The sequence below is a fragment of the Cervus canadensis genome, chromosome 20 (genome assembly GCF_019320065.1).
Source record: "Cervus canadensis isolate Bull #8, Minnesota chromosome 20, ASM1932006v1, whole genome shotgun sequence".
NCBI classification, from domain to species: Eukaryota; Metazoa; Chordata; class Mammalia; order Artiodactyla; family Cervidae; genus Cervus; species Cervus canadensis.
In genome coordinates this window covers 3,488,627-3,516,103 of record NC_057405.1, presented here as the reverse complement: position 1 = coordinate 3,516,103, position 27,477 = coordinate 3,488,627, and the positions used below count along the sequence as shown (strand labels likewise).

Below are 27,477 nucleotides of genomic sequence, written 5' to 3'. Positions count from 1 at the left end.
GACTTTACTGCCATGGTGTGGAATTCAACCTGGAAAATCTTTAGGGTATGCCTGTATATATCTACTATATAAAAGGAGACCATCTCATAAGAATGTTCTGTAGCTTCCTTCTTAGTCTCACTATATCCTAGATGTATTTTTAATGTTTGTACCAGAAATCACTGTAAGTGACATGCTTTCTGATTGTCACTTAGCGTTTCATCAGAAGCTTACACCATAATTCATTGGCACACCTCCCTTTTGATCAGTGGTTGGACTTGTTTTCCCCCCCTTTCCTTTTCGTTTTTCTGTTACACACGAGTACCATTTCAGTTCGACAGAGGGAATCACAGGATGCGTGGGACTGAAGGAGGCTGATAGAAACTGGCTCACCACTGTCTTGTTCACATGTCAGTTGCTCTCTCTTTAGGAAGAAAGGGCCATTGGGACTTGGGGGGACTTGGATTCAATGTTTTTTCCTTTTGAAAAATTATGCAAGTAACATATGAATATATACTTTGGTTAAACTGTGAAAACATTGAGAAAAGACTCAAGCTTGCTTTGGTTATCTCAATACAATCCCCCTGCACTTATTTTTTGTATGTGTTCCTCATAGTTACACATGATGGAGGCTTAACAGTTCTTTTTTCTTGCGGCTCTTCTGCCCAACTGAGGAGTCCTTAAAAGCAGTGCCTACAATTATGGCTACAAGTCAGGAGGCTTAAAGAGCACTTTCTGTAGCTATATATGTGACCACTACTTTGCCATTCTCACAGATCAGAAATGGTCGTTGTGTATAAATCAGCTTAACTTGCACCACATCTTTAAAAGATTATGCCTTTACTACAGTATTATTCTTAACAAGTTAGTTTCTCTGGGGGGTTGCTTTTATTTTTAATGTCTTCCAGGGGATCCAGAATTTAGTGGTATAACCCCATCCCCGCCCCCCGCACTGCAGTACAACTCTGGCCTTGTTTGGGGAATGTGGTTTACATGAAACACATATTTTTGACGAAAATGGTTGATTAGAGTGAGAATTTTCATAGATGAGAGAAGAGAACTGAGTCATAAACTATCTGAGAAATTATTTTGATTTAAGTGCCCCCCAAATCTACCTACCCCCATGTGAGTTTTAAGACCAGTACATGCACCATTTTGTTCTCATTCCTCAAAGTAATTTTATTTTCGTGTTCATCTGTGGATTTTAATGTTGAGGGCATCCAGAACAAGGCAGCATGCTTGGCGACAGTTCTCTTCCCACTCGCCACCCCTCTCTGTGTAGCTGTGTGGGGCTGGGGTTTATTCCTCTGACCCTTGTGTCTTTCAGCCTATTCCAGAACCGAAGGGAGGCAGGCTCATCCAGGTGGAAGGGTACTGGATTTCGGTGGGAGACAAGGAGCCTGCGATAGACGAGACGTACATCCTCACGCCCTCCGTCAAGCGGAACCTGAGGGACATAGTCCGCGTGGTCTCTGCAGGGTGTGTGGGCCTTCCTCTCACTGCTCTGGTGTCTGCCCGGCACAGGCGTGCTCAGGGTCTAGTCTTGCTTCCTTAACTTTCAGAGAGCTTTCCTGTTACTCATTCGCTGAGTGAGTGAGTACCTTCTAAAGTCAGTCCTGCCGCTTTTCACCTGGCGCAAAGCACCATTTCCAGTTGTACCATTTGGTGGGAGCAGTACCTGTGCAGATAATTTTCGCGATTATTAAGATTGCCTTTTAGTATTTTGCTGATGGATACTCATCACCTATTATTTGTTAATGAGTAGTAGCTAGTCCCACTCACTGTTTCTTACTAGTGCAAGAGGGGCTGGGATTACTTTCTTAGTAGTTTCTCAGTAACTATTTTTATATAGAAACTGCTCAGGGCTTAAGAAATATTCCATTCATAGTGCATAGGTGTATAATAACGTTCTCTTAGGATATTAAATGTTATAGTCTTTTTTTTTTTTTTAAATGCTACATGATTTAATTCTGGTTTCTGTCTTTTCTAAATTGCTTTACTGGTTGATCTTTTTAAAGAACCTATCCAGTGCTGATTCAGGGAGAGACATCAGTGGGTAAAACAAGCCTGATCCGGTGGCTGGCCGCGGCTTCTGGTAACCATTGCGTGCGTATTAACAACCACGAGCACACGGATATTCAGGAGTATATTGGCTGTTACACATCTGACTCCTCAGGGAAGCTTGTGTTTAAAGAAGGTAGGATTATTATTCTGTTCCATGGATTTCCTCAAGTAGTCTTTAGCCTTTTCAGCTGAGGCACATGGATGCCCTAACGGCTGGTTTTTCTTCCTGCCGGGGCCCTGTGACAGATCAGTGGTGATGGCTAGGGCTGATGCTTCCTTTGGGCCACACTCATCTTGTCAGCTGCAGACAGGACTAGGGCCTGGTTTTGAAGAGAGTAAGTTTCCTTGATATTTAACACCACAGATTGTTTTGAGACATGACTAGCTGCAGAGAGTAATTTGCTTTGAAATTTAGCAATAATCTAGGATTCGTTGACTGGTATGTAACACGTTGGACCAGTTTATGCACTGATTCTCATAATTTGTTTCCCCTAAGGTGTTCTTATCGATGCTATGAGGAAGGGCTATTGGATTATTTTAGATGAGTTAAATTTGGCCCCCACCGACGTGTTAGAGGCGCTGAACAGACTGCTGGACGACAACCGCGAGTTGCTCGTGACGGAAACACAGGAGGTCGTGAGAGCGCACCCTCGCTTCACGCTCTTTGCTACCCAGAACCCCCCGGGGCTCTACGGGGGCAGGAAGGTGAGCAGCTTGCCGCGTCACTCCTGTTGGCCACCACGGCATCTGAGTCTCCTTGGTGAGGCTGTGTTTTTACCTCTGCTGAAGGACTTTTCTTTTTATGGTGAATGACAGCGCCTCCATTCTGGGAATTAGATGCAAAGGCCTTCTTTATCATGTTGTTCTCTGCACGCTTCCCAGGTGCTTTCCAGAGCCTTCAGGAATCGGTTTGTGGAGTTGCACTTTGATGAACTGCCTAGTTCTGAGCTGGAGACAATCTTGCACAAGCGGTGTGGCTTGCCCCCGTCCTACTGCAGCAAGTTGGTTAAGGTCATGCTGGACCTTCAGGTATTCCTCCTCTCATCCTTAGTGACAACTGGACTGTGCTGATCAGATCTGGTGGCAGAATCTGAGGCCTCCTGCGGTAGAAACAGCAGTCTATTTTATTATTACTTTTTATTGTTGTTTTATTATTTTTTCTCAGAGTAAGGATCGTATCTTTAACATGCGTTCCATTAATATTCATTTTTTTGTTTTGTTTTATAATTTGGCAATTTAATAACATGTTAAAATTTTTCTGATAATTATGTGTGATGACATTCCCTGCTTGTGGATAATTTTGAAGCATTTACTAAGGTTGGAATTTGGCACTGACAAAGTGCAGTTTTTCTTTTTTAAATGGATATAGTAATCCTTGTATGGACCTAACTAAAGAGATCCATCCTTGTTGTGTTACTTTTCTTGTGAACTCTACAAAGCTACAGGTTTTCTTTCTTCCTTTTTTTTTTTTTTTTTTAAAGAATATCCCATTTATTTTATGGGGTTAAAAGTGGTTTTTGTCAGAATTATACATTTTTGAATCACTCCCTAAAAGGCCAATAATTGCCACTCTCACTGCTGTGTTCTGCACTATGGGATTACTTCTCCTACATGTTTGCACTATTTATATTACTTTTTTGTAATCTTTTCCTATGTGATTAATCTTCCTATGGGAGCCTAAATTTGTTAGGACTTCTGTACTTTGTGCTTGCCATCACCCTTTGTCAATTGTTTTGGTGCTTTCACAGTCCTATCGCAGAGGTTCTTCAGTGTTTGCTGGAAAGCAAGGCTTCATCACCCTCCGTGATCTGTTTCGATGGGCTGAGCGGTACAGACTGGCCGAGCAGACGCAGGAGGAGTATGACTGGCTACAGCACTTAGCCAACGATGGTACGCTCTCAGCACGTGCTCTCCGACTGAACTTAGGGTAGATCACAAGCCATGCTGTTAAATCTTGCTCAGGTTGTGCTGTATACACATTGTACTGAGCATTGCAGGAACAGCCTTTGTCCCTGAGTCTAGACTGCTGCTGTTGGCATCCTGTTTCTGCAAGGCCTCTTTTCCGTTAGGTTTTGGTTGCTAAGGTTTTCTCACTCATCCCTTCACGTAGCCACCTGTGGGAGTCAGGATGTGGACATAATGCCATTCGGAGTTTAGGCAGGGGGTTGGTGTTTCTTTGCACTATTTACCTGCAGTGTGGTGACCATGGAGAATACTGCTTATGCCTTAGAAACTTGCAGAAAACTGAAAGGTTAGATGATACCAGAGTTCTAAGAGAAGGCAGTCATGTCATCTGAGACTCAGATTTGGTCATTTTGGTATAATCAGTTGGAAGAATTTGTATGCTTCTCTCCATGAAAGCCTTTCATAATCTTATGACTTGAGAGGTCTTGGTGAGTCATTAATAGGGTGACTAACAAGCATGGGGAAGAAATGAAACTAACCCATGAGAGTTGCATTTGCTCTTAACTGGTAAAGAAGAGAGGGAGGAACACTTTTTTTTTTCCCATCGAGGTATAACAAAATGTAACAGTAAAATGGGGGAGGTGCTATATTATTTCATGTAAAGCTCAGTATATTTTTACATATGTGGATACCCATATGTAGATCACCACCTCAGCTAAGATTTAGGATATTTCGATTAATATTTCCTCGGAAGATTCCTTCGTGGCTCTTGCCAGTCTTAACTCCTGGAGGTAAGCTCTCCTCTGACATCTGTCACCAGTGATGGATTCTGCCTGAGCTTCCACTTCGTCTAAACAGGATCATGCAGTGTGTGCTCTTGTGTCTGGTGGATTTTCACTCAGACTAATGTGAGATTCAGCCACGCTGTTTTGTGTATCAGGACTCCATTCCTTTTAAATTATGACTGTGTTGTAACCCATTGTGTGGCGATATCGTGTGTTTATCCATTCTCTTGTTGAGGGACACGGGGATCATTTCTGCTTGTTAGCTGTTAGAGACGAAGCTGCTCTCAGCATCCCCGAATGTCTGTCAGAGCCGCGAGTTCGTCTGTGTTAGAGTCACCTAGAGGTCATGTTGATGGAGTGAACAGTTAGTTGCAGTAGGGTCTCTCTGTTTTTCAAAGTAGGTCTTCAGGTTTCCTCTTCACAGCAGCTAGTGCTCCATAGTCTCAGCGCTCCTTGGTGTTAACACTTGACGGTTCCTTTTTTTTTTTTTTCCCCCAAGGTTTTATGCTTCTGGCAGGCCGAGTCAGGAAGCAGGAGGAGGTGGTTGTGATTCAAGAAGTCCTTGAGAAACATTTCAAGAAAAAATTATGTCCTCAGTTGCTCTTCTCCAAAGAAAATGTCCTCAAATTGCTGAGTGAGTAGGCCATCATGTCCCAAGGGAGATGAATCTGAGTTGTACTCGGATTAGAACCTACATGTGTGCTCTGCCTCTGATAGGTAAACTGTCTACTCCGACATCCGCCTGGGAGTCTCAGTTCAGCCACATCGTGTGGACCGAGGGCATGCGGCGACTGGCGATGCTGGTGGGAAGGGCCTTGGAATTCGGTGAACCGGTGCTGCTGGTTGGAGACACGGGGTAAGGTCGGGAGAAAGGGCTCCATCCCATAGCTCGTGCAGCACTTGCCCTTCTGGATGAGAGGCGGCAGGGTGCTGGTGTTTGGGGGAAGGCCCTCTGAGGCGAGGCAGAGGCCCCGTGTGGACCAGCAGTCTCTGTGGCTTTGGTCAGGCTCTCCCCAGGGCTCCTCTCTCTTGCTGCTTGGGGTGTTTGTGGAGGCATGTTTGAAATCCACGCCCCTTGCTGATCTGGTGTGTGTGTCTCGCAGGTGTGGGAAAACGACTGTCTGCCAGGTGTTCGCAGCCTTGGCAGATCAGAGATTATACTCGGTCAGCTGCCACCTACACACGGAGACCTCGGACTTCCTGGGGGGGCTGCGGCCGGCGAGGCAGAAGCCAGATGGCAAGGTGTGTCCAGGGCGAGTGATGACGCGTTTGTTCATCTAAAGAACTGAAGTTGGCTCTGTGCAGGAGTCACATGTGGGCTTTTGCTCATGGCGGGGTGTTTGAGTCCAGATTTGATATGTGTCTTATCTTCATATTTTCACTGGTCTAATGGGGGCTCCATGAGCACCCTGTACACAAGTCCTTTTCTTTGCTCCTTGCCCTGTGTTTTCTGCAGAAGGACCCTTTCACTAGTGGACATGTGCTGGCTACGTGTGTGTTGTCTTGTGGAGCTACCTACTCTAAGTTAACCCGCTTTTCCAAATTGTAGGAGGAAGTTGACACATCAAGACTCTTTGAGTGGCATGATGGGCCTTTGGTTCTGGCCATGAAGGAGGACGGCTTTTTCCTCTTAGATGAGATCTCGCTGGCTGATGACTCTGTCCTGGAAAGACTCAACAGGTACACGCGTGTGAGAGGTTTGCCCTGTGTTCGATGCTTCTGCTGGTCTGGGTTTTACAGATGCTAATCCTGTACACAGTGATGCTCTTCATCGGTCTGCTGAAAATGTTTGAAAACGACGGTGAGCAGTTGCTCCTTTAGGCTTTAGTGCTCAGTTTCTCCTTTAACAGACCTGGTTCTTCCGTTTAGCTGTTAATCAGAAAGATGGGACAATGGGGTGCTAGGGCTAAAACACACGAGCCCAAGTTAGAATCCTTTTTTAAGGCAAATTATTACATGGCCATTGATTTTTCCCTCAAAGAAATAGAATCAAAATCCTAGGTGTTATTGCTGTCAGGCCTCTCAGCACCCCAGGACAGGACCCTTACCCCCCACTCAGACCTGGTTGGCTGCACAGCCCGCAGCCTCATGTTGGTGTCGGATATGAGAGCCTGTGCTTTAAGAAATCAGGCCTCCCTGGAAACTTAAGCAAAGGCTGGACTGCTGATTTTCCAGAACAGAAAGGAAACTCATGCATCAGAAAAGGTGACAAATGAACATTCCCAAAGAATACGGCTGCACAAGTACCAAAATCTGATCAGATAAAGCAGTTTAAGGATTTTTTTAAAGCCTTCAGCAAACTCACAGAAACCTGCTTTTTGGACCATGAAAGACTTTAGGCAGGACAAGAAAAGTAAAACCTGAAGTGAACCCACCTGTTTGGAACATGGCTTCCAGAAAGTTTTTAAATGACAAGACAAATATGCGTGAGGTTTCAGGAACGTCCTGTCCGGTAGAATGAAGCCCTGGCAACGGAGGCAGGGCATCCTGGCCCCCGCGTGGAGGCCTGAGGGACGGACGGTGACCGAGGGCCAGCCGCGTCGCGCTGGGAGTGAGGCTGCCTCACCTGACGGATCCCCTGAGAGCAGCAGCCACCGTGGGGACCCACCGTCCGTCGTGGCTCCTTGGCAGATACAAAGCACCAGTGAAACAGAACCGCTGCAGACCAGGAATTATCACAACAGAAGGTCTTGTTGTGCAGTGAAAATAGTAGGATGCAGCATTCATTGAGACCTTAAGACTCAGCAGATTGATCACATGTTTAGAAAAATAAAGCATTGTTTATTTAAAGTACATGTTCAATCATGAGACAGAAAAAAAATGTTTTACTAAAAGTAAGATACATGGACAAAGCAGAATAACTAGACGGAAAGACCGCAGATCACTGCGGCTCTTGATGATTAACTGTTTTTCTTGATTGAGATATAATGTACATATCATGGCATGTACATGTTTTAAATGTATAATTCAATAAGTTTTAGTAAATTTACTGAGTTTCGCCACCACCACAATCCAGTTTACACTTCCATCATCCCAGTGGGACCCTGACTTTGCATTTACAGTTTATATTTGGTGCTCCCTCATGCTCCAGGAAGAAAGAAATGGCAACCCACTCCAGTGTCCTTGCCTGGAAATCCCAGGGACGAGAGAGCTTGGTGGGCTGCCGTCTATGGGGTCGCACAGAGTGGGACACGACTGAAGCGACTTGGCAGCGGCAGCAGCAGCATGCTCCAGGAAACTGCTAATCTGCTTCCTGTCTGTATAGATTTGTCTTTCCAAGAGCTTTCACATAAGTCATCTCTCCTGTCCCTTTGCATCAGTGTTCGGAGGTCCGCCCATGGGTGTAGCCTGCATCGTTAGTGTGCTCCTTTTTCTTCCTGATAGTGCTTCACTCTGCTGATAATACTGGATTTTTTTCTTCACTCACCTCTTTGTGGTATTTGGGTTGTTTTCCTCCACTTATGAATAATGCTGCCATGAATATTTGCATACAAGTCACCATTTTTAAAGCAAATGTCTTAATAGGGCTTAAAGTAGAAAAAGGAATTCTTTTTCTTTTGATCAGAACTATTGTTCCATGACACAGGAGTTAGGATAACTAGTAAAAACATTTGACGTTTGTGTAGGAAACCATTAACTGAAGTGAAAGCTCACCGGAGAAGATGGTTTTATTTTCCTTTTTAAGAACACTGTCACCACAAAAGAGAGTACGGAAGCCTTTTCTAATCTTCCAGTCTCCAATTTTTCTTCCAGTGTCCTTGAAGTGGAAAAGACTCTGTTATTAGCTGAAAAAGGCAACCTTGAGGACAAGGATAATGAGGTAGAGCTGTTGACAGCTGGGAAGAAATTCCGTATCTTGGCAACCATGAACCCTGGGGGCGACTTTGGAAAAAAAGAGGTAAAACTGTTGTTAAAACATCATTTTTTTCTGCCTTTTGACCTCAGCTCACTGGCACCCTAAATATAGTATGTAAAAATTCATCTAGAATTTTATGTTGCGTAGAAACTGAATAAAAAACAAAAATCCAGAAAGATATTTCAGAGTCATTATAAAGGTTGAAAAGTAACTCTGACAGATAAAACATTTTCTTACTTGACGTTTCCCTTTTTGTATGTGCGTGAAATTTCATTGTTTCAATCACTTTGCCTGGCTTTCTACGTGTGTTATTGTAACAGATTCTCATGGGAGCTGTCTGTGGAAGTTATTATGCTAGTTTTATGGATGAGAAGAGTTGAAACTGAATTTTATTCTCATGTTCTGCTTCTCGAGTCTACTCTGCTAAACCCGGGGGTGGTGATATGAGGGATTAAAGTGACGCGGAAGCAGTGGCAGCCGGGATCCCGTCCTGGCTTTGCAGGTGGAGCGTATCAGTTGTCTCGGGGGTTGTGTGGGTCGCCCTCAAACTTGGTAAGGGAGAGAGTCAGGGCGGTGTCTTCTGTTAAGAAAGTGCTGTGAGGGTCCAGTTAGCATGGAGCACCCCGGACCCCATGGCCCTCAGGCTCGTGAAGCCTTTCTGTGAGAAGTCTGCATTGTGTTTGGGACCCTGGTCTGTTCAGGTTAGGGAGGGACAACTACTGATTTTTCTCAGTAGTATGAGAAAAAAGATGATCGCTGTGCTTCAAGAAAAATACTGAGGAGAAGAAATAAAATACATCACAGTTTCAAACAAAGTATGAAAATAGGCTTCTTGGCAAGTGGAAATAACACAGAAAGATCTGATTTCCAGGTTGTGTGTGTTAACTTGCCTGGCAGGTTTGCTTGAGTTTTTTTGGACAGAGATTGCCAACTTTTACCATTGGAGAAGGAAATGGCAACCCACTCCAGTACTCTTGCCTGGAAAATTCCATGGATGGAGGAGCCTGGTAGGCTACAGTTCATGGGGTCGCAAAGAGTTGGACACAACTGAGCGACCTCACTTTCTTTCTTCCTATAGTTCCTTTTGGAGAAGGAAATGGCAGCCCACTCCAGTGTTCTTGCCTGGAGAATCCCATGGACGGGGGGGCCTGGTGGGCTACAGTCTATGGGGTTGCAGGGTCGGACATGATTAAGCAACCCACACACACACCCCGAAGGGAAAGCTGCCTTTTGGCTTGCATGCCTTGCGTCAGGCAGAGTTGGGATCTGGAAGCTGGGGCCCGGCGGAGCCAGTCTGGTGCTGAGCGGCACGTGCTCCTGCTATGCCTGGCTGGGTAGACAGAAGTATGGTGTTGACCCAGTTGTCCAGTAAAAGGAAATCATTGGTGCACTGTTGCGAACGGGGGTTACCTGACCTTGGGGAAGGTAAGAGAATCCAGACTGAGGCAAAGGCTCTTGAGACTGGAGGACTGAACTGTTACTTGTCATATAGGCAGTAAAGATTCGCCTCTTTACCTTTTCACTCCCTTTGAGCCATATCCAAGTTTTCTCCCTCTACTTCAGACAGCTCTCCCCCATGGGAAGATAACATTTACTTTTTCTAAGCCTCCGGTTAAGGTAGCTGAAGGGAAAATAAAGGGAAGGGCCTCTGCTTTGGGACAGGGGTTGGGATTTGGGAGTCATCTACTGGGGCTGGAATCTTCCTTGGAGCACGGACTCCATGAGACCTTGAAGTTCTTTCTCTACCATGGTTTTAAAGAAGGTGATGGGAATATGAGTGTGGGGAGTGTGGTGGAGATTAATGAGATGACATGTGTTAGGAGCCAGGACAAATAGGTGTTCAATAAATTATAGATGGTAAAAGAGGTAAGAAAAGAAGCTCCAGGTACTTGACAGATTCGCAGCCAATATTCAAAAGATTTGTTTTCCTCGCAGATATTCACATTAGAATTTGTGTTCTTTGTAGCTGTCTCCTGCCTTAAGAAACCGCTTTACGGAAATATGGTGCCCTCAAAGCACAAGGCGTGAAGATTTAATTCAGATCATCAGCCGTAATCTTCGTCCAGGATTATCTCTGGGTAGAACAGATCATAAAGGTGAGAGTGTTCGGGTGTGGGGGGTGGTAGTGGGCAGAGAAGTTGTGTTGGAGCGAGGGGAGTGGGACATCAGTGGTATGTGTATATGGTATGTTCTAAGGAGAATTGGGAACGAAGAGGTCTAAGGAAAATACTAGCCTGGTACCTCCCACTAAAGTATCGCTCCTTCACCAGGGTTACTGAAGTTTAGCTTTCTGATGGTTTTGCCTGTTGGCCATCTTTATAATGAGATTTGTTATTATAAAATACATAATATTCGCCAAAGATAAGGGAAATACAGGGTTTTTTACTTGGCTGTGCCGTGTGGCTTGTGGTCCTAGTTCCCCAACCGGGGATCAATCGCTGAACCACCATGTCATTCCCAGGAAAATGTGGTTTAAATTTTAGTGATTACCACCTTTAGAAAATGTTTATAGAATTTTCAGTTGTGTTTCTTCAGTAGTTGTCAACTAACTTGTTATTTCACTTTAAAATTTCTTTTTATTATGAAAATTCTGAAACATAAGGAAAATAGAGAAGTATTTTAAAAGCTACCATATACTTATAATCTAGGTTTAACGATTCTTAGAATATTCAGTGAGTGCCAAAACATCTTTTTTTTCCCTCTCTCTCTGTTAATTGAGCCTTGATTGCCTTGATGTATCCATATTCTTGGCATCAAACAGACTAAATTTAGGACCTAGATCTGGTCTGAGCCTTAATACAAGCCCTAACTAATCCAAGTAGTGTCTGGATCACATTTTTCTCTTTCTTAAAGAATGTGAAAGGATATCCGCTTCTTTGAGACTGAGGTTTATGAGTACTTCATTTCTTGGAGCAGTTTTCAGGGCACCTTCTTAAAGACTTTAATCCTCAAGTTTTCTTTCTGGTTTTTTGTTTGTTTTGGGGTAAGGGGAGAATGCTGTTCATTGAACACTATGGAAATGTGATTAAAGCTGTGGACCTCGTTTTCTTAGAAAAAGACTGTCTGTGGGCCCCAGGTTGCAAATCCCTGTTCTGGAGTCTTCCTAAATAGCAAACCTCTATGCTTTCTTGTGTCTTAGGGGCTGACATAGCTGAGGTGATGCTGGATTTCATTGACTGGCTGACTCACCAGGAGTTTGGTCGAAGATGTGTGGTCAGTATCAGAGATATCCTGTCCTGGGTCAACTTCATGAACACGATGGGGGAGGAAGCTGCTTTGAAAAGACAGGAGACCATCTCCACAGTGACGTCTTTTGTCCATGCCGCGTGCCTAGTGTACATAGATGGAATCGGCTCAGGTATATTGGCTGGTGAGAACAAGGGGTTAGGGTAGAGGGGCCCATGAGATGGAGCAGGCCCAGGCCTCTGAGCCAGGGGCTGTGTACAGACTTAATGTTAACATTTCCAAGACACACGGTGATTCTCCTTTTACTCTTTTTGAGAGGCGATTGTTATAAAAGAGTGGAGAAAACTTTTCACTGCTTACAGACCAGGGATTTAGTAAGCACGAAATAGTGATTCTGATAGAAGACTGCTGGTAATGCGCTTGAAGAATTTAGCGTGGTGTTTCTTAACACAGTCATTTAGAGTCAATCGGCTGGAATCCTGTAGTTTTAAGTTTACTGCAATTTATTAAATGTAATATTTAAGTTTTTTTTCAGCCATGAAAATTAGAAATACAAGCCCACATGACTGAAAGTAGTACCACACTGGTGGTGGTTTTCTGCAGGCTGATTTATCGTGGCGTTACTGGAGTGCTTGCTGAATAAGCCGCTGTTGAATTGATAATCTGGCGGTTGGGGGAGCGGGGAGTCGCCCTTCTGACGGCTGCTTACAGTGGCTGTTGCAGCTCACCTAGAGCTCCTGCTGCGCGGTTGGAAAGCTTGGTACCCGGATGTCATTTGATGGACTGATCCTCTTTCTTCTAGGGGTAACTTCCTCTGGGTTTGGTACAGCTCTCTTGGCTCGCAGAGAATGTCTGAAATTCCTAATCCAGAGACTTTCCAAGATAGGCCGACTTACAGAAAGTCAGAAAAACGAATTGAAGATTTACGACAGACTCCAAGCCAAAGAATTCACTGCGATAGATAACCTTTGGGGAATTCATCCGTTTTTTATACCAAGGGGTAAGAATGATCTTAAATAAATGATTCTCTTGTGGTTCCTAGATAGTTGACTTTTATTGTGACTTTCACTTTTAGTGTATCATACTCATGATTACTTTGGAACTAGATAACTGAGTTAGAATCTAACTTGGTGTAATCATCATTGTGTGAGTGGTTAAAATATATATAACTGGCATGCAGAAATAGGAGATAATAGTCTTTGATATATGAATAAATTGTCCCATAAAATGCACTTATTCTTGTGTTAGTGCTCAAAATAAGACCTTTCCTAAAGTGGTGATTCAGCCCGTAATGTTTCAACCATAGAACCTTATTGCCTTTTACAGAGACAGCTTTGTGTACCCTTGAGGGCAGGTATCATGTCACTCACCTTCCTGTCCCTGGCATCTGTATGTAGCCTAATAGTCACAGACATTCAGAAAATGAGAGATGGATGAGTAAATGAGTGGTTAAGTGGGAAATGCAAGTGGATTTAAGTTTTAATCCTTGCTCTTATTAGGTTGCCTCTGTCAAATATTTAAATGAAGTAGTTATATTAGATATCTTTCCAGGGTACTCATGACTTTTTGGATTATTGCTTCTCTAGAAGAGTCGTTTATTTCTTGTTCCTCCTTCCTTTCTGTGTTAATAATTGTTGGGCTCCAGGAACACACAGAATTGTGGGGGTTCAGTGATGGACTAAACCAGCCCAGCTTCCTGGCTGAATGGAACATTGCCCCTTTCCCTCTCCCTCATCAGTGGTACTATCTTCATCTCTGCTGTGGCCCCTGTGATGTAACCATTAGATCCCCTCCCAAAGCCATCATGGTGGTATTCAGTTCTCTCTTGTAGGAGCTGAGTGCTTGTGGCCTGGGTGCAAGGTCTTGGATAGTCTTTGCTTCTGCTTTCATAGCTGAGAAGATAAATGTTTGTCTAGCTTCATTCCAAACTGATGTACCAGTCTGAAACTTCTTCCAGAAGACATAGCGTATAAATATTAAGCCCTATAAGACTGGTATTAGTCCTGCACTTCAGCTCCAAGATGCATCCTGAATTATGGTGGCTTAAAACCTTGAATGAAATTGTTTATTTGGAACCATCTGGCCTGTTTGCCTAGCTTCTGCTTGAGTTTTAGGAAAATACAAGTACAGGGTAGATTGTACACGCACACGGAGTAGTGATTCCAGGTATAGGTTGTGGAAGGAAATAAGCAAAGATGCATGCTTGCAGTTCTGACCTGTGTATGCACAGAAGTGTGGTCATCACAGATGAAAAGAATATGCTGCTGGTTGATGTTGGAAAGCACTTTATGAACCCAGAAGCGTGGGAGTGTATTGAAATAAGGTTAAGCATTTTCACCACATATGGTCCTTCATTGACTGACAGTCTCCTTGCTGGATTTTTCTAATCTCCAGTTGATACTTACGTATGATTTGGTGTGATGTCCAGCTTATAAGTGACTTTTCTCCTCTTTAGGCCCTGTCTTGCATAGGAACAGTATCGCCGACTATACGCTCAGTGCGGGCACCACAGCCATGAATGCCCAGAGGCTTTTAAGAGCTACAAAACTGAACAAACCCATCCTGCTGGAGGGCTCCCCCGGTGTGGGCAAGACAAGCTTGGTGGGGGCCTTAGCCAGGGCTTCAGGCAACACGCTCGTCCGAATCAACTTGTCAGAGCAGACGGTAAGCTTCATCATGCTACAGCTGACGGGGATAAGTGTAGGGAGTAATGTCTTTATCCATTATGGTGTTTCCTAGTCAGAAATAATTATGATGTTATCAGAGCCCCAAATATTTCATGGTGATGAAGATTGCAGCAGCATGATCTAGAGACCTGATTCTCCCTCCGTGTTCATTATTAGATGACACCTGTAGTGTTAGTCTCTCTAGATGCTTTACTTTCTTTTGAGGTAGAATCACCCACTTCGGTGTTTACTGTAATATAACCTGTTTGTCTTGGTCCTTTCTAAAGAAGTTAATTACAGATGAAATGACCTTTAAACAATCTTATGAAACTAGGGGACAGAGATGACAAATTAGAATCTTCTGGGATGGGGTCTGGGAGCAGGGCCTGGGCATTGTTTTGGTGTTTTTTAAGCTCACCAGTTTGTTTTCAAGAACAGCGAAAGTTGAAAACTGTTACCCAGGACTCTAGCTGATAGATTCTTAGAGTACTGTGATGAGAAGTTGCTCCTAGGCTCCTGGTTGTGAAATTGATTAGTTCTCTTTGGAGTATAAGAATAAGAAGTGGCATGAGGCCTAAGTATCATTTTAGATTTGGGGTCTTGGGATCTAGTTAATTTTTAATATAATATTTGCTTTTCCTCACTTCTTTTTCTTCTCATAGGACATCACAGACCTGTTTGGAGCTGATCTGCCTGTTGAGGGTGGCAAGGGAGGAGAGTTTGCCTGGCGTGACGGCCCCTTGCTGGCAGCCCTGAAGGCAGGCCATTGGGTTGTGTTGGATGAGGTGAGAGGACAGCCCATCAGGCCACCAGATAGGTTGAGACGTGTGAGGAGCGGGGCAGAGTTTGCGTAACTTGAGGGTTTTTTGCACCAGATCATGTTGTTGGCTAGGTACAGACAAATTATCCAGTGAAAAGACTCCTCTGTGGTTTCTTTTACGAGTGAGGAAAGTCAGTGTCAGAAAGGCGCACAGAAGCCCTTCTGCATCTCCCCTACGAACTCTCCTACTTCTGTGAACTAGCCTTCAGTAAGGCAGTGCCTCTTTACCAGTTTTATTCTCTAGTCTGTGGTAGGCTTGTTGAGCCCCTATTTATTTTCAGAAATAACACAGTTTAGAAAAAGTGCCAACCAATTCACTTCAGCCGAAAGGTGGGGGAAGGTTATAGTAGGACGAGCCACACAGATCTGGTGAGAAAGCAGTCAGTGTAATACGTGCAGGTCGGGGGTAGATTAGTGGCCAGAAGACAGAGCACATCATGACACATGGTAAGTGCTGGGTCTCTGTAACTGACAGGCAGCTAGAGAGATAATGGAGATGTGATGCACACAATAAAAATTTAAGATTGTGGCCCAAAGAACTGAGTCAGTTTGGTGTGTTCAGGAAAGGGCAAGCAAGTATGGTGCAGGTTAAATGATAAGTAAGTGATGAAAGTGCCACAGATCACGTCTGACACCGGCCCCAACAGGTCCCCTAGATTCAAACCCCGTTGAGTCTGCAGTGACAGGACTGCCATGGGGTTCCTTTTCCGCTGAGCTGCTTCCTGCTCGTCTTGAGAAGAGATTAAAGAGAGGGACAGATTTTGTTCGTCTCCCCATCTTTCCCCCCTACCCCCCACCACCCCCGCCAATTTTTTGGTGAAAGATATGTGATGGGATAATCATTAACCAGGGGAAAAAAAAAAAAAGAATGCCTAGTTTCAAAGCTTGAGACTGTGGCCAGAATCGTGTTTTGTGGAAATGCGTGTAGGGACTGCCAGTCACCTGGACTTGGCGTCGTTACGTAGGAGCGGCTTTTAGAATCTGACCCGCGAGGGGGGAGCGGAGCGAGTGCTTTGAGGCTTGTGTAAAGGCGGCCCTTGAAGTTCTCATGTAATCTGGTTTTTGGACCATTTGCATTTTACTGATTCACATTTCACAGTTGAGGTTTTCCATGTTGTCTAAAAACCACCAGTACTTCACATCCCTGAGTGCTAGCTCAGCGTCTAAAGATGCTGAGTTTAGCTCCTTTTAGCTCTTCTCATTTCTGGGACACACACAGATCCTCATACTTGTTATTGACAAAACTGTTGGCATCATTAGATCCACATTATGTGCTTTGTATCATGACTTTGAAAACCATTTGGAGATTTTATTCAGATTTACTTGATTGAGAAAGGATGTTTGCTTATTTAAGTATGTAAAGAGCTAGCTAGCTTCTTTAAAAAAAAATCCCAGATATTTAAGCATGAGATATCTTTGTACTGGTAAGCTGTAATTTATAAAGCAGGCCAGTATAGGAGCAGGTAACAGATACAGCCTAGTTTTTGAGGCTAATTTAACTGCTTTTAAAGAATTTAGTCTGACTATTCAAGTTACTTAAAAATTATTGCTATTTTATACACCCCAAATTTCTCTAACATATAGATGAAATATTAATAGTAGACTGAATACATGTCATTTCAGCTTAACAAACACAGTGTTACCAATGTTGTTTGAACTCTGTCCCCATCCCTGTTGAAGATAAGACTACTTCTCATGTGTGTTATTCCTGTGTTTTTTCTTATAGCTGAATAGCATATAAAATAAGTATGCACTTTTTTCTCCAAATAGCTGAACCTGGCTTCTCAGTCAGTCTTGGAAGGACTCAATGCTTGTTTTGACCACCGAGGAGAAATCTATGTTCCTGAGTTAGGAATGAGCTTTCAAGTGCAGCATGAGAAGACCAAGATTTTTGGCTGCCAGAACCCTTTCAGACAAGGAGGCGGGAGGAAGGGCTTGCCCAGGTCTTTCCTGAATAGATTCACTCAGGTAAGATGTACTCTTGCCCCAAAACCAAAGGTGGGCCCAGGGGTGATAGTAGCCATGAGGGTGCCCACTCGGAGGATGAGACAGGCTCGGTGTAGTAGTCCACTTCTCAATTTCATGTCTGGATGTGATGGCTGATAATGTGACTGATTCCTGTCACTTTTCTCTCCTGGTGTGAATCCTTTATCTTAGGTTTAAGAGGACCTGGTATGTTATCAGTTGGAGGAAAGTAAGATCACCACCATCTTGAGGATTCTATTACTGTGCTCAAGGATTAAGGCCAATCTTTTTAAGTGTCTGTTAGAACATTAAAAAATTATTTTATAATGAAAGTAGTGCATTAATCTCAGAAAAGTACAAGAAACTACCATGAAGAATAAAAAATCCAGTATTCTCCATACCAGAGTCAACCCCCGTGAATAGTTGTATCTTTTTTTATTGCCACAGCGGTGTGTGTGTGTGTGTACACATACACTTACTTCTTTTAACATCTTTTTTCAAAGTAGTGGCTTGGAAGTGCCTCTAGATGTTAGCTTTCTTTAATGTTCCTTTCTTGGTAATTAAGACTTTACTAAGTATCTTTTAAGAAGTTTGTATGAAAAATTTCAAAACTGTTGAGAAGTTGATCAAACTTAAAAATAAATACTTGTATACTTACCATCCAGATATTTGAGAGAATTTTACATAATCAGAGATTAAAATTACAAATATTTTTAAAATATTAATTGCAGGTATCTTTCTCTAAACCATTAGAATGAAGGTAACAAGAAAACCTTCTGCTCTGTATTTGAAAGATTTTATATGATTCCATATCCTGAGAATGCAACAAAAGAAATTTCTGTAACTGAAATATATATATACATATATATATTTCTAAGGCATTGTTCCTTTGGTATTAAATAAAAACATTACGTAAGTCATGGCAGTCGTGTTTGGTAAAGAGAAGTGATGGCGTTTTTTTCGTGTTATCTTTGGGTTTTCTAGGTCTTTGTGGATCCGCTCACAGTGATAGACATGGAGTTCATTGCCAGTGCTCTGTTTCCAGCCATTGACAAAAATATTGTTAAAAAAATGGTTGCTTTCAACAACCAAGTAAGTACTTATGTGCATTAATTGTTCTTTATTTTTCTCACTGACTTGAATCATCATTTTCTCAATATGGAATACTATCTCATTACCAGTCTCTGCAACTGAGATAAATCACATAGGACTCTAAAAGTTTCTAGTGGAAGACAAGCTACTCATTTGAGAGTTACAGTAATTCAGGCCTGTTGCATGTATCGTTTTTATAATGCTTACAGGGTATTCCTGGCATTGAGAAGTCTGAGTTGGGAGGAGACGTCTGAGTCCAGCCTGTTAATCTGTTTCGGATTATGTGTGCACTTGTACTATGTTAATAGTACTTAATGCAGTCCTGAGCGGTGGGACGTGTTTCCCAGTAAGAGTGTTGTCTTTTCAGATCGATCATGAAGTGACCGTTGAGAAGAAATGGGGGCAAATAGGAGGACCCTGGGAATTCAACCTCCGGGACCTTTTCCGCTGGTGTCAGTTGATGCTAGTTGACCAGTCCCCCGGGTGTTATGATCCTGGTCAGCATGTGTTTTTGGTCTATGGTGAGAGAATGAGAACCAAGGAAGATAAAGAAAAGGTGAGTTTAATGCTTGCTCTTTGTATTTCTTTGATTTCTCCCTGAGGGAGAGAAAGGCTATGCTTCATCAACCAGACTCAGTAATGCTGCTTGGAAATTTAGAAATTAAGGGCAGAAACAAAAACTTAATCTCTCTCAGAGTCTCATAGTGTAGTTTACTTTAGAGGACACAGTTTGCTTACCTATCTACATTGCCAGGATCGCTTACCTTCTTAAACAGTATCACCCTGCAATAATAAAGGCTTGGTCTTCATCACCTTGGTTCCAGGCACAAAGATGAGAAACAGGAGGAGAGAGGTGATAACAAGTAGAAGAGGAGGGTTTTCTACCTTTAAATAAATGTCAAATTGCAAGATAATTAATCTAGAAAGTATAAATAGATAAAAGGGAGGATATTCCGTATCTAAATGAAAGTAAAAAATACCCCTTCATAAGTAGAAAATAACACCAGAATTCCTCGCTTAGTAAACTGTAATCATGGATGCATTTTGCTTTGTGGTATTTAAAATGCAGTTCATGGAAAATTTCACACCAGCTGCAGTTGGGAGATGCTGTCATGACCTCTCACAGGCAAGGATCCAAGGCTTAGTCGTGGAGTCTCCGTGTTCTGCGTCGCAGAGCCAGCTCTCCAGCCCAGACCTTTCCACTTTGCTTTGCTGTTTCTTCTACTGTATCACAGTTGCTTACAAACAAAGTAGTTTACAAATTCATGTGAGTTAGAAACAGAAATGTGAAGATGTGGCTTTCAGACACTTTGATTGTGCTGCTGAGAGCACAGATCCTTGTTTATGTGGTATCCAGAATCCAGCCCAGCATCAACTACTCATGTGTTACATGCGAGTGGCTTTGAGTCTTTATACTAGGACAAAATATTCAGTTCATTTTTTTTTAATTAATAAAACTTTATATAATTCACCTGTCATCAGTTGGTATTTTCATTTCTTTATCAACTTGGTCTAGCATGTTAACTGTGGCCAGACTGGCCAGGGTTGGGTAATTGACGTTGGTCAGGTGCTGAGTTACTGTCGAGTGTGGGAGGGTTCCACCACTCCTTCAGTTCCGTTTTAGTTGGCCAGGTGTTTTCTGAGAGGAAAAGAAAAGTTGAGAAAAATAATGGTAGAAGGAGAAAGGTTGCAAAAGTAATTTGTAATTTTAACTCCAGTATAGCGTCCGAGAGAGGAGGTGGTATGCTTTAGAGTGAAATGTAAGGTCAAAAATCGCCAGACCCAGGAGGGAGCGTTTTCTTCTGTGCTGCTTTTGGGCTCTTGGCGTTTGACACTCATCATGTCTTTGTTCTGATTGTTTTAGTTTCCACTCCAGTGTACGTTGATTAGTATATTGCTACTCCATTTGAATGCACTACTTGTCTAAGTATTTTGGGTGGCAGGAATCTTTGCTGCTGCTGTGGGCTAAATTAGTGATTTTATACATCCTCATCTTCCCCCCACCCCAGCTCCTCTTAGATTTTTGAAAGAAATGCGAGAAAGAATACTATTAGCAAAAAGTTTTTAACAGTATTGCTGCTAAGGAAGGGACAAATAAATGTCAATACAGAAATAATGCTTTCCTGCATAAATATTTAGAAGGATAACAGTGCTTTTCCAGTCAGACAGGCTTAGATTTAAATTCAGGGACCATCCATGAGCAAATCACATAACTTGTGTGAATATCATAGCCATATCCATAAAATGGAAATAGAAATATTTTGTGAGGGTATTTGGATCAGAAATAATCTACTAAAGCACCTAATATAATGTTTGGCACATGGCAGGTATCAGGAAATGATGGTCCTTGTTCTTCATAAAGTTCATGCTTCTCTCTTCTACCTTCTCTAGGTGGTATCTTGAACGATGAAAGCAAATTAATTTTTTATCTTGAGATCTGCTGTAGTTTCCATGGCTCTGTTTTAATTTATGGTATATTCTCTCTGGAATCTCATAATTTGAGATTATTGCTCTTTTCTTGAGCTTCCATTTGTTTTCCTTCTGAAGAATTAAATAAATGCAATCCTTTTTAATAGGAAAATTCAAAAGGGTAATAACTCATAATATGGTGATTTTCATATTGCTGTTCATATTTACTAGTGTTCATTCTAGAAGGTTTGGCCGAGAGTTTGATATAATGATTTGCATTTTGATTTTATCATCCTCTTCCTCTAGGTCATCGCTGTGTTCAAGGACGTGTTTAATTCAAACTCCAGCCCGTACACGGGAACCAGGCTGTTGCACGTCACGCCCTGTGACGTCCAGGTGAGGCAAGGAGGCGGGTGCTCTTCCCCAGTCGTCTCTGGCTCCGGCCCCCTCCCCAGGCACACCTGTGACATCTCTCGGGGCCGGTTCTCCGGCTCCCTCCCCAGGCATCCCCAGTCCTCCCTGGCCCCGGCCCCCTCCCCAGGCGTCCCCAGTCCTCCCTGGCCCCGGCCGCCTCCCCAGGCACACCTGTGACACCTTGCGGGCCGTCTCTTCCAGCTCGGCTACTCAGTCCTTTCCCGTGGCAGCTACGTCCCTCCACCGCCCTGCCGGCCCCTGTCGCTCCTGCACCAGTCTTTACAGTCACTGGAGTCGGTCATGAAGTGTGTACAGATGAGCTGGATGGTCATCCTCGTGGGGCCAGCCTCAGTGGGCAAGACCAGCTTGGTTCAGCTCCTGGCACACCTTACTGGTCACACTTTGAAGATCATGGCCGTGAACAGTGCAATGGACACTACGGAGCTTCTGGGTGGATTTGAGCAGGTAACTGATCCGCCCCTGTATTTTTAGGCAGGGCAGTACACGGTGCGGTCTTCTGTGTTGGGGTTGCTACAGTAGCAGTGGCCGTTGGCTCTGCTGGGTTCACGTGCTCTGGAAATTGCAGGTTGATCTTACCCGGCCGTGGAGGCAGCTCCTTGAGAAGGTGGAGGGCACAGTCAGGGCCCTGGTAAGAGACAGCCTACTTGTCAGTGCCGACGATGCAGAAGTAGTGCTGCGAGCCTGGAGTCATTTCCTTCTGACGTATAAGCCCAAGTGTCTTGGGGAAGGTGGTAAAGGTGTCACGATGGAGATTGTCAACAAGCTGGAAGCGGTGTTACTGCTTATGCAGAGACTGAACAACAAAATCAACTCCTACTCCAAGGCAGGTATGTCTCTGGGTGTGTGTATCAGTCACTTGGCATTACCATAGAATGTCCACCCACAGGTATTACGTTGTACATGCAATGCCCGTGACTTTTAAAATGAATTTGATGATTAGATTATTAACAATCAAGGTTTGGAAATAGAAAGTTTCCTAGAAAGTAAAGTGAAGCTGATGTAAACTATTCAGAATTGGTGATCCTAAGCAAAGGAAAAAGCTGGATTACTGAGTTTGACTTATTTTGTGAGTAATCAGTCACAGTGACTTGCATGTAAGTCTGGTTTTGTTTTTTGTTGGCCTGTTTTTTAAACTTATCAATAATTTCTCAAAAAATTGAGTATTTTTAAACTGAAGAATAGAAGTCTAAATTAATAGCTTGGATGTGTTTATTCATTTTTATAGAAGGTGGAAGAAGTTCCTCAGTTGATCTGGAAGCCTTCAGCTCTCATCTTGTAGTGCAGCTTTTTGGCTGATGGGGGAGGATTGATTAAGAGTTGAAGCCTGTCGCTAAGACTGCCAACCTTTATTTCCAAAACCTGCTCATTATTCCTAAGGAATCCTTAGTTATTCCCTAGGAATAGTGGATTCCCTAGGGATGAAGAAATGACCCCCCTCTTCTAACTGTGTCAACATTGTATCCATGATCTGGGTCAAATCGTTTACTTTCTTAGTTAAGACAGTGGTTTCATTACTGATTTGATCTGTCATGTTCCTGTTCAAACTCACCATTTGAATTTGAAATTCTTTACTCATTCATTCAAATTAATTATTAGATATATTTAATGAAATCATATATCACTATTTTATAGCTTCCCTGGTAGCCCAGTCAGTAAGAACCTGCCTGCAGTGCGGGAGACCAGGGTTCAGTCTCTAGATTGGAGAAGGAAATGACAGCCCACGCCGGTGTTCCTCCCTGCAAAATCTCATGGACAGAGGAGCCTGATAGGATACAGTCTACAGGGTCGCAAGGGTCGGATACGACTCAGTGACTAAACCCACCCCCATATCACTTTATATTTTTTAACTGTTAGGGATTGTAAACTCACCATTGAATTCCTATCAAGTGTTGGACGCTATATAAAATATATTTACTTCTAACCCTCACAACACCACATTAGAAGGACAGGTAACTCCGTGTTAGACATGGGGAAATGAATGCTCAGAGAGGTTAGCCTGCCCAGTGTCTTCTTGTTATGATGCGTTTGGACTCGGTTTTGGTTCCAAGCCTCTCTGACTTCAAAACCTGAAATCTGGTGTGTATATGTATCTTTCGTAAGTCAGTTAAAATGTAAATATCTAGGGTAAGTTCTCACAGCCCATTCTCAATACTGCTTTTTATTGAGGATTTATTTTCATAGTAATTTCTTAGGGATATCAATAGAGTCTAAAAGGCTGGCTGTAAAACTTGTTTATTTTTGACTGAAAATAGCTTCTTTTTTAAACTATTTATATTTTAATGTTTCTGTGATAAACATGTATGACTTTTAAAATATATTCTAGGTGTTTCATATTTTACCTTAAAATCTTTATATATATTGAATATTTTATAATAGCTCTATTAACATCAGAATGCAGCACTTAGTGACTTTAAAAAGCCAGAAAATATGTCTAGTCGTGTCTGTTAGATTCTGGACACTTATTCAAGTTGCTGAGTGCTGTGTTTTGGTGTTCTGAGGGTTTCTTTAAGTGGCGGGTAAGGCTGTTCAGTTGCTTTTGGATCATTTTTCTCTTTTCAGGCTTGCTATTAAGCTGTTTAAGATCAGGGCCAGAGTATCCTTTACATGCTAAGTCACTGTCGACTCTTTGTGCTAAGAAGAGTCAACTTAGCTAAGTCGTGTCCGACTCTCTGCGACCCCATGGACTGTAGCCCACCAGGCTCCTCTGTCCATGGGATTTTCCAGGGAAGAATACTGGAGTGGGTCGCCATTTCCTTCCCCAGGGTAGCTTCCCGACCCAGGGATCGAACCTGCAGGTGTGTTCTGTATCACTGGCGCCACCTAGCAAGTCCCTAAACTCAGCCTGTGTGTGGTGCTAAGTCAGATTCACCCCCTGCTGAGGCACGGCCCCGTGTAATCTCTCCTGAAGGGCCTGTGTGTTCTGTGGGGTCTCTTCGCTTTGATTGGTGGGAACTGGAGTGTTATTCAGCCCTGTGTGAACTCTGGGAGTTGTTCAGTTCACAGCTCCCCAGTAATATTTCTTTCCTTGGAATTTTTTACACATGGAATTTCAGCCTTCCTTAGCACATGGAGATTATTATTGAGCCAAAGGCCCAGGGACCTCTTTCTGGATTTCTGGAGCCCTTTCTTTGAATAACTTCTGCTTTTTGAGCTTGAGCATGCTCCCTCTCATTCAGGCTGCCTCCATCTCCCTGAATCTCAGTTTGTGTCCTCACGTCAGTGAGATCTCGGGATCTGCTTGAGTCTCCTCTTCCTGCTTTGCAATCTAGAAATTCTTTTCAGGCCGAAAGCCCGTCAGTCCCAGGGCCTCCTTCCCTTTGGGGTCCCAGCTTCATTCTGTCTGTTTTCCGTGTCTGAAAGCAGTTGTGATTCATATAGTTTACCTGGTTTCTTAAGACTGTGAGCTTAAGTCTAAACCTTGTTAATCCTTCATGGCTAGAAGCAGAAATACATTATCTTGTCATACGAAAAAGTGTTAGAATCAATTTCTAATAAGGAAGACCAGTTGAAAAATTTCCAGGAAAGGGCTATATAAACTGTAGAGTTTATAAATAAATAAATACTAGTTGTTACTATATATGATGTGGTCATTATAAAGAAAGCCTGGTGTGATAACATTAATTACATTGTGCAAACTTATAGCACTTTCATATGGTATAAATGCAATAATAAGCAGGATGCTTTATCTTTCTGCCATTTGAGAAATTAAGACAGGTAAATATTATTTACCTCTCCATCACCTTTGAGTCAACTCTTATCTAGCCATTCATTCAGAAAGCCCTTAAGAGGTATTTTCTATCCCAAACCTAATTTTCTTACTTGTTCAAACAAAAACAAAAATCCTTTTGTTCACCTTTTTATGAAACTTTAAAGAACTGAGCCATACATTTCCAGCCTTCTTTTAATAAGCTCTTAGTTTTTTATTATGTTTGTTTTTGATTGCCCTGGTTTGAAATTAAGTTCTGTGACTGTGACATTTCAGAGTTTGCCAAACTCGTGGAGGAGTTCCGAAGCTTTGGGGTGAAGCTTATGCAGTCAGCCAGTGGCCGCAGCCATGGCACGTTCGAATGGGTTGACAGCATGTTGGTTCAGGCCCTGAAGTCTGGAGATTGGCTTTTGATGGACAACGTTAACTTCTGCAAGTAAGGACCTTCTGTTCAATCATGAGTGGGTCTGACTGAAGCTTGGGATATGCTTGTCAAAATAGAACCCCAGGTGGAGGCTCTACGTTTTTAATCCACTGTTTCCTTAACTGTAAGCACGTCCTCTGCTCTGTTCTGCAGACTTCCCCTTGTGGTGGACATGGTAGTTGCTCATTAGCTGCAAGATTTTCGTTCTAGCAGATAGTTTTGAGCTGAACTGAAGGCTAACAAAATTGGATTATTTTTTTCCAACCAAAACTTGCTTTGAGTTACACGTTTTCGTTTAACCTCAGAAAGCTTCCTCTTCAGGGTCATTCTGCAGTACAGCTGTTTATACTGGAGGATCTGATGAATAGCAGACGTTTAGTAACTGCGTTCCGAGTGTACCACTTGGTTCTAAAGTCAGGAGAAGGACGAGCATGAATCTACTGTGCCTACACAGTGAGCGCAGTACGGGTCAGATGCCGGGCTTCTCTACGTTCTGAACATTTTCAGAATGTCCTCAACTAAAATCCAGTTACATTTATGACTCGCTAGGCTGTGTGCCTTCGGGGAGTGAAAAGGGGTATTGATCAGCTGCTACTGCTGCTGAGTCACTTCAGTCATGTCCGGCTCTGTGCAACTCCATAGACGGCAGCCCACCAGGCTCCCCCGTCCCTAGGATTCTCCAGGCACGAACACTGGAGTGGGTTGCCATTTCCTTCTGCGGTATTGATCAGCTAAGAGATCTTCATTCTGTCCAGGGGTGGGGGGTGGGTCAGGAGGAGCAGGAGGCCCGAGCCAGGGCAGTGGTCAGCATGGCACCCGGGCCTGTCCACCGTTTGGGTTCTCTCTCTGCAGCCCATCGGTGCTGGATCGTTTGAATGCTCTGTTGGAACCTGGAGGTGTCCTCACTGTCAGCGAGAGAGGAATGATCGATGGATCCACTCCCACCGTAACACCACATCCCAATTTCAGGTATTCCTGCTCAAAGTCTCAACCTGGATATCAGAGGTGGCCATTCATTAGGGCCTCCTTACATATTGTGTTTGTACACTCAGTCAGCAGGAAGATGAGGTCCCTGCCTAGGGTTGGTGGTGAAGGGTGGAAGCAGGGAGACCCATTAAAAGCCTTTTGCAGTAGTTCATGCAAAAAATGATGGCTTACACTCGGGCAGTCAGATCAGTGGGACTTGCTGACGGGCTTGTGGGTTAAGAAAAGGAGGAAGCAGTGATAGCACTTAAGGCTCTGGCTTGAGTAGTGAGGTGAGTGGAGAGCTGTTCATTGAGCAAGAGGAAGACTGGCCAAGGAGCAGGTTTGGCCTGAGGAGGGTCAGCAGGAACCCGCTGTGCTGGGGTGAGGGTGAGCCATCAGGCGGCTCGATGCAGAAGCTGGTGGACACCGACTATTACGCAGCTAAGTGTTTCTGGAGAACACACGCCTCTTTTTTGTTTTCTCTGTAGATGAGTTAGAATGATGAATCAGCACTGGCTGATTTGGGGAATATCTGAGCGTGAGACTTTTACAGCCCTCAGTACTCAAGGTGGACACACAGTCCGCAGTTCCTTAGGAGGAGGAGCTGCCTTGCTGTATTGATGCGCTCGGAGCTGGAGGGTAGAAGGCAGACGCAGACAGCACCTGTGAGCTGGGCCGTCGCTGTCCAGCTCCTGAGGATGCGCCACACAAGCTTTGCCCTTGCCAGGTGCTGCGGAGCCACACTGTTGGTTGCGCTGAGATTTTGACGTCTTTTTCCCCCTCTTTGAATTGCTTGTTCTACTAGACTTTTTCTCTCAATGGATCCTGTTCATGGAGAAATATCCCGAGCTATGAGGAATCGTGGACTTGAAATCTACATTTCAGGAGACGGGGACGGAAGCATCCCAGATGACCTAGATCTGAAAGTCCTACTGCACAGCCTTGGGTTGGTGGGGGACAGCGTGTGTGACACCCTTTTGGCTTTGCACACAGAGACCCGGAGTGCTATTGTAGGTAAGGGGCTTGACTTCCAGGCCTCGGCAGGGTTTTATTCCTCTGGAAATCCATGTCATTCCACTTGACTGCTCGTCTGGGAGTTCTTGCATTTAGTATACATAGAGATGGAAATGACCTAGAAAGCCTGTTACTAACATAGATGTACTGGCTACTCTCCTCCTGCCCCTGCCCACCAAGAGGTTGGTTCAGCTGGGCTGAGTGA

General features: G+C 43.6%; 1 protein-coding gene and 1 pseudogene across 2 annotated transcripts in view; both read left to right on the top strand.

Annotated features, from left to right (window-relative positions):
- Window positions 1–27,477, top strand: part of MDN1 (midasin AAA ATPase 1) — a 135,833-nt gene that overhangs the window by 48,778 nt on the left and 59,578 nt on the right. Inside the window, exons 23-46 of one of the 2 annotated variants that reach the window (XM_043439461.1) lie at window positions 1,307–1,458; window positions 1,998–2,176; window positions 2,540–2,748; window positions 2,926–3,072; window positions 3,792–3,933; window positions 5,233–5,367; window positions 5,451–5,589; window positions 5,837–5,975; window positions 6,283–6,413; window positions 8,487–8,631; window positions 10,556–10,685; window positions 11,729–11,947; window positions 12,578–12,775; window positions 14,231–14,439; window positions 15,104–15,226; window positions 17,032–17,229; window positions 18,211–18,318; window positions 18,686–18,874; window positions 21,034–21,123; window positions 21,343–21,606; window positions 21,728–21,989; window positions 25,145–25,304; window positions 26,145–26,261; window positions 27,064–27,272. In XM_043439461.1, coding sequence (XP_043295396.1) covers window positions 1,307–1,458; window positions 1,998–2,176; window positions 2,540–2,748; window positions 2,926–3,072; window positions 3,792–3,933; window positions 5,233–5,367; window positions 5,451–5,589; window positions 5,837–5,975; window positions 6,283–6,413; window positions 8,487–8,631; window positions 10,556–10,685; window positions 11,729–11,947; window positions 12,578–12,775; window positions 14,231–14,439; window positions 15,104–15,226; window positions 17,032–17,229; window positions 18,211–18,318; window positions 18,686–18,874; window positions 21,034–21,123; window positions 21,343–21,606; window positions 21,728–21,989; window positions 25,145–25,304; window positions 26,145–26,261; window positions 27,064–27,272 — 3,994 coding nt within the window. Of the gene's footprint in view, window positions 1–1,306; window positions 1,459–1,997; window positions 2,177–2,539; window positions 2,749–2,925; window positions 3,073–3,791; window positions 3,934–5,232; window positions 5,368–5,450; window positions 5,590–5,836; window positions 5,976–6,282; window positions 6,414–8,486; window positions 8,632–10,555; window positions 10,686–11,728; window positions 11,960–12,577; window positions 12,776–14,230; window positions 14,440–15,103; window positions 15,227–17,031; window positions 17,230–18,210; window positions 18,319–18,685; window positions 18,875–21,033; window positions 21,124–21,342; window positions 21,607–21,727; window positions 21,990–25,144; window positions 25,305–26,144; window positions 26,262–27,063; window positions 27,273–27,477 lie in introns of both variants that reach the window. The other variant, XM_043439460.1, reaches the window with a different exon arrangement.
- LOC122422526 lies at window positions 6,447–8,471 on the top strand (annotated as a pseudogene).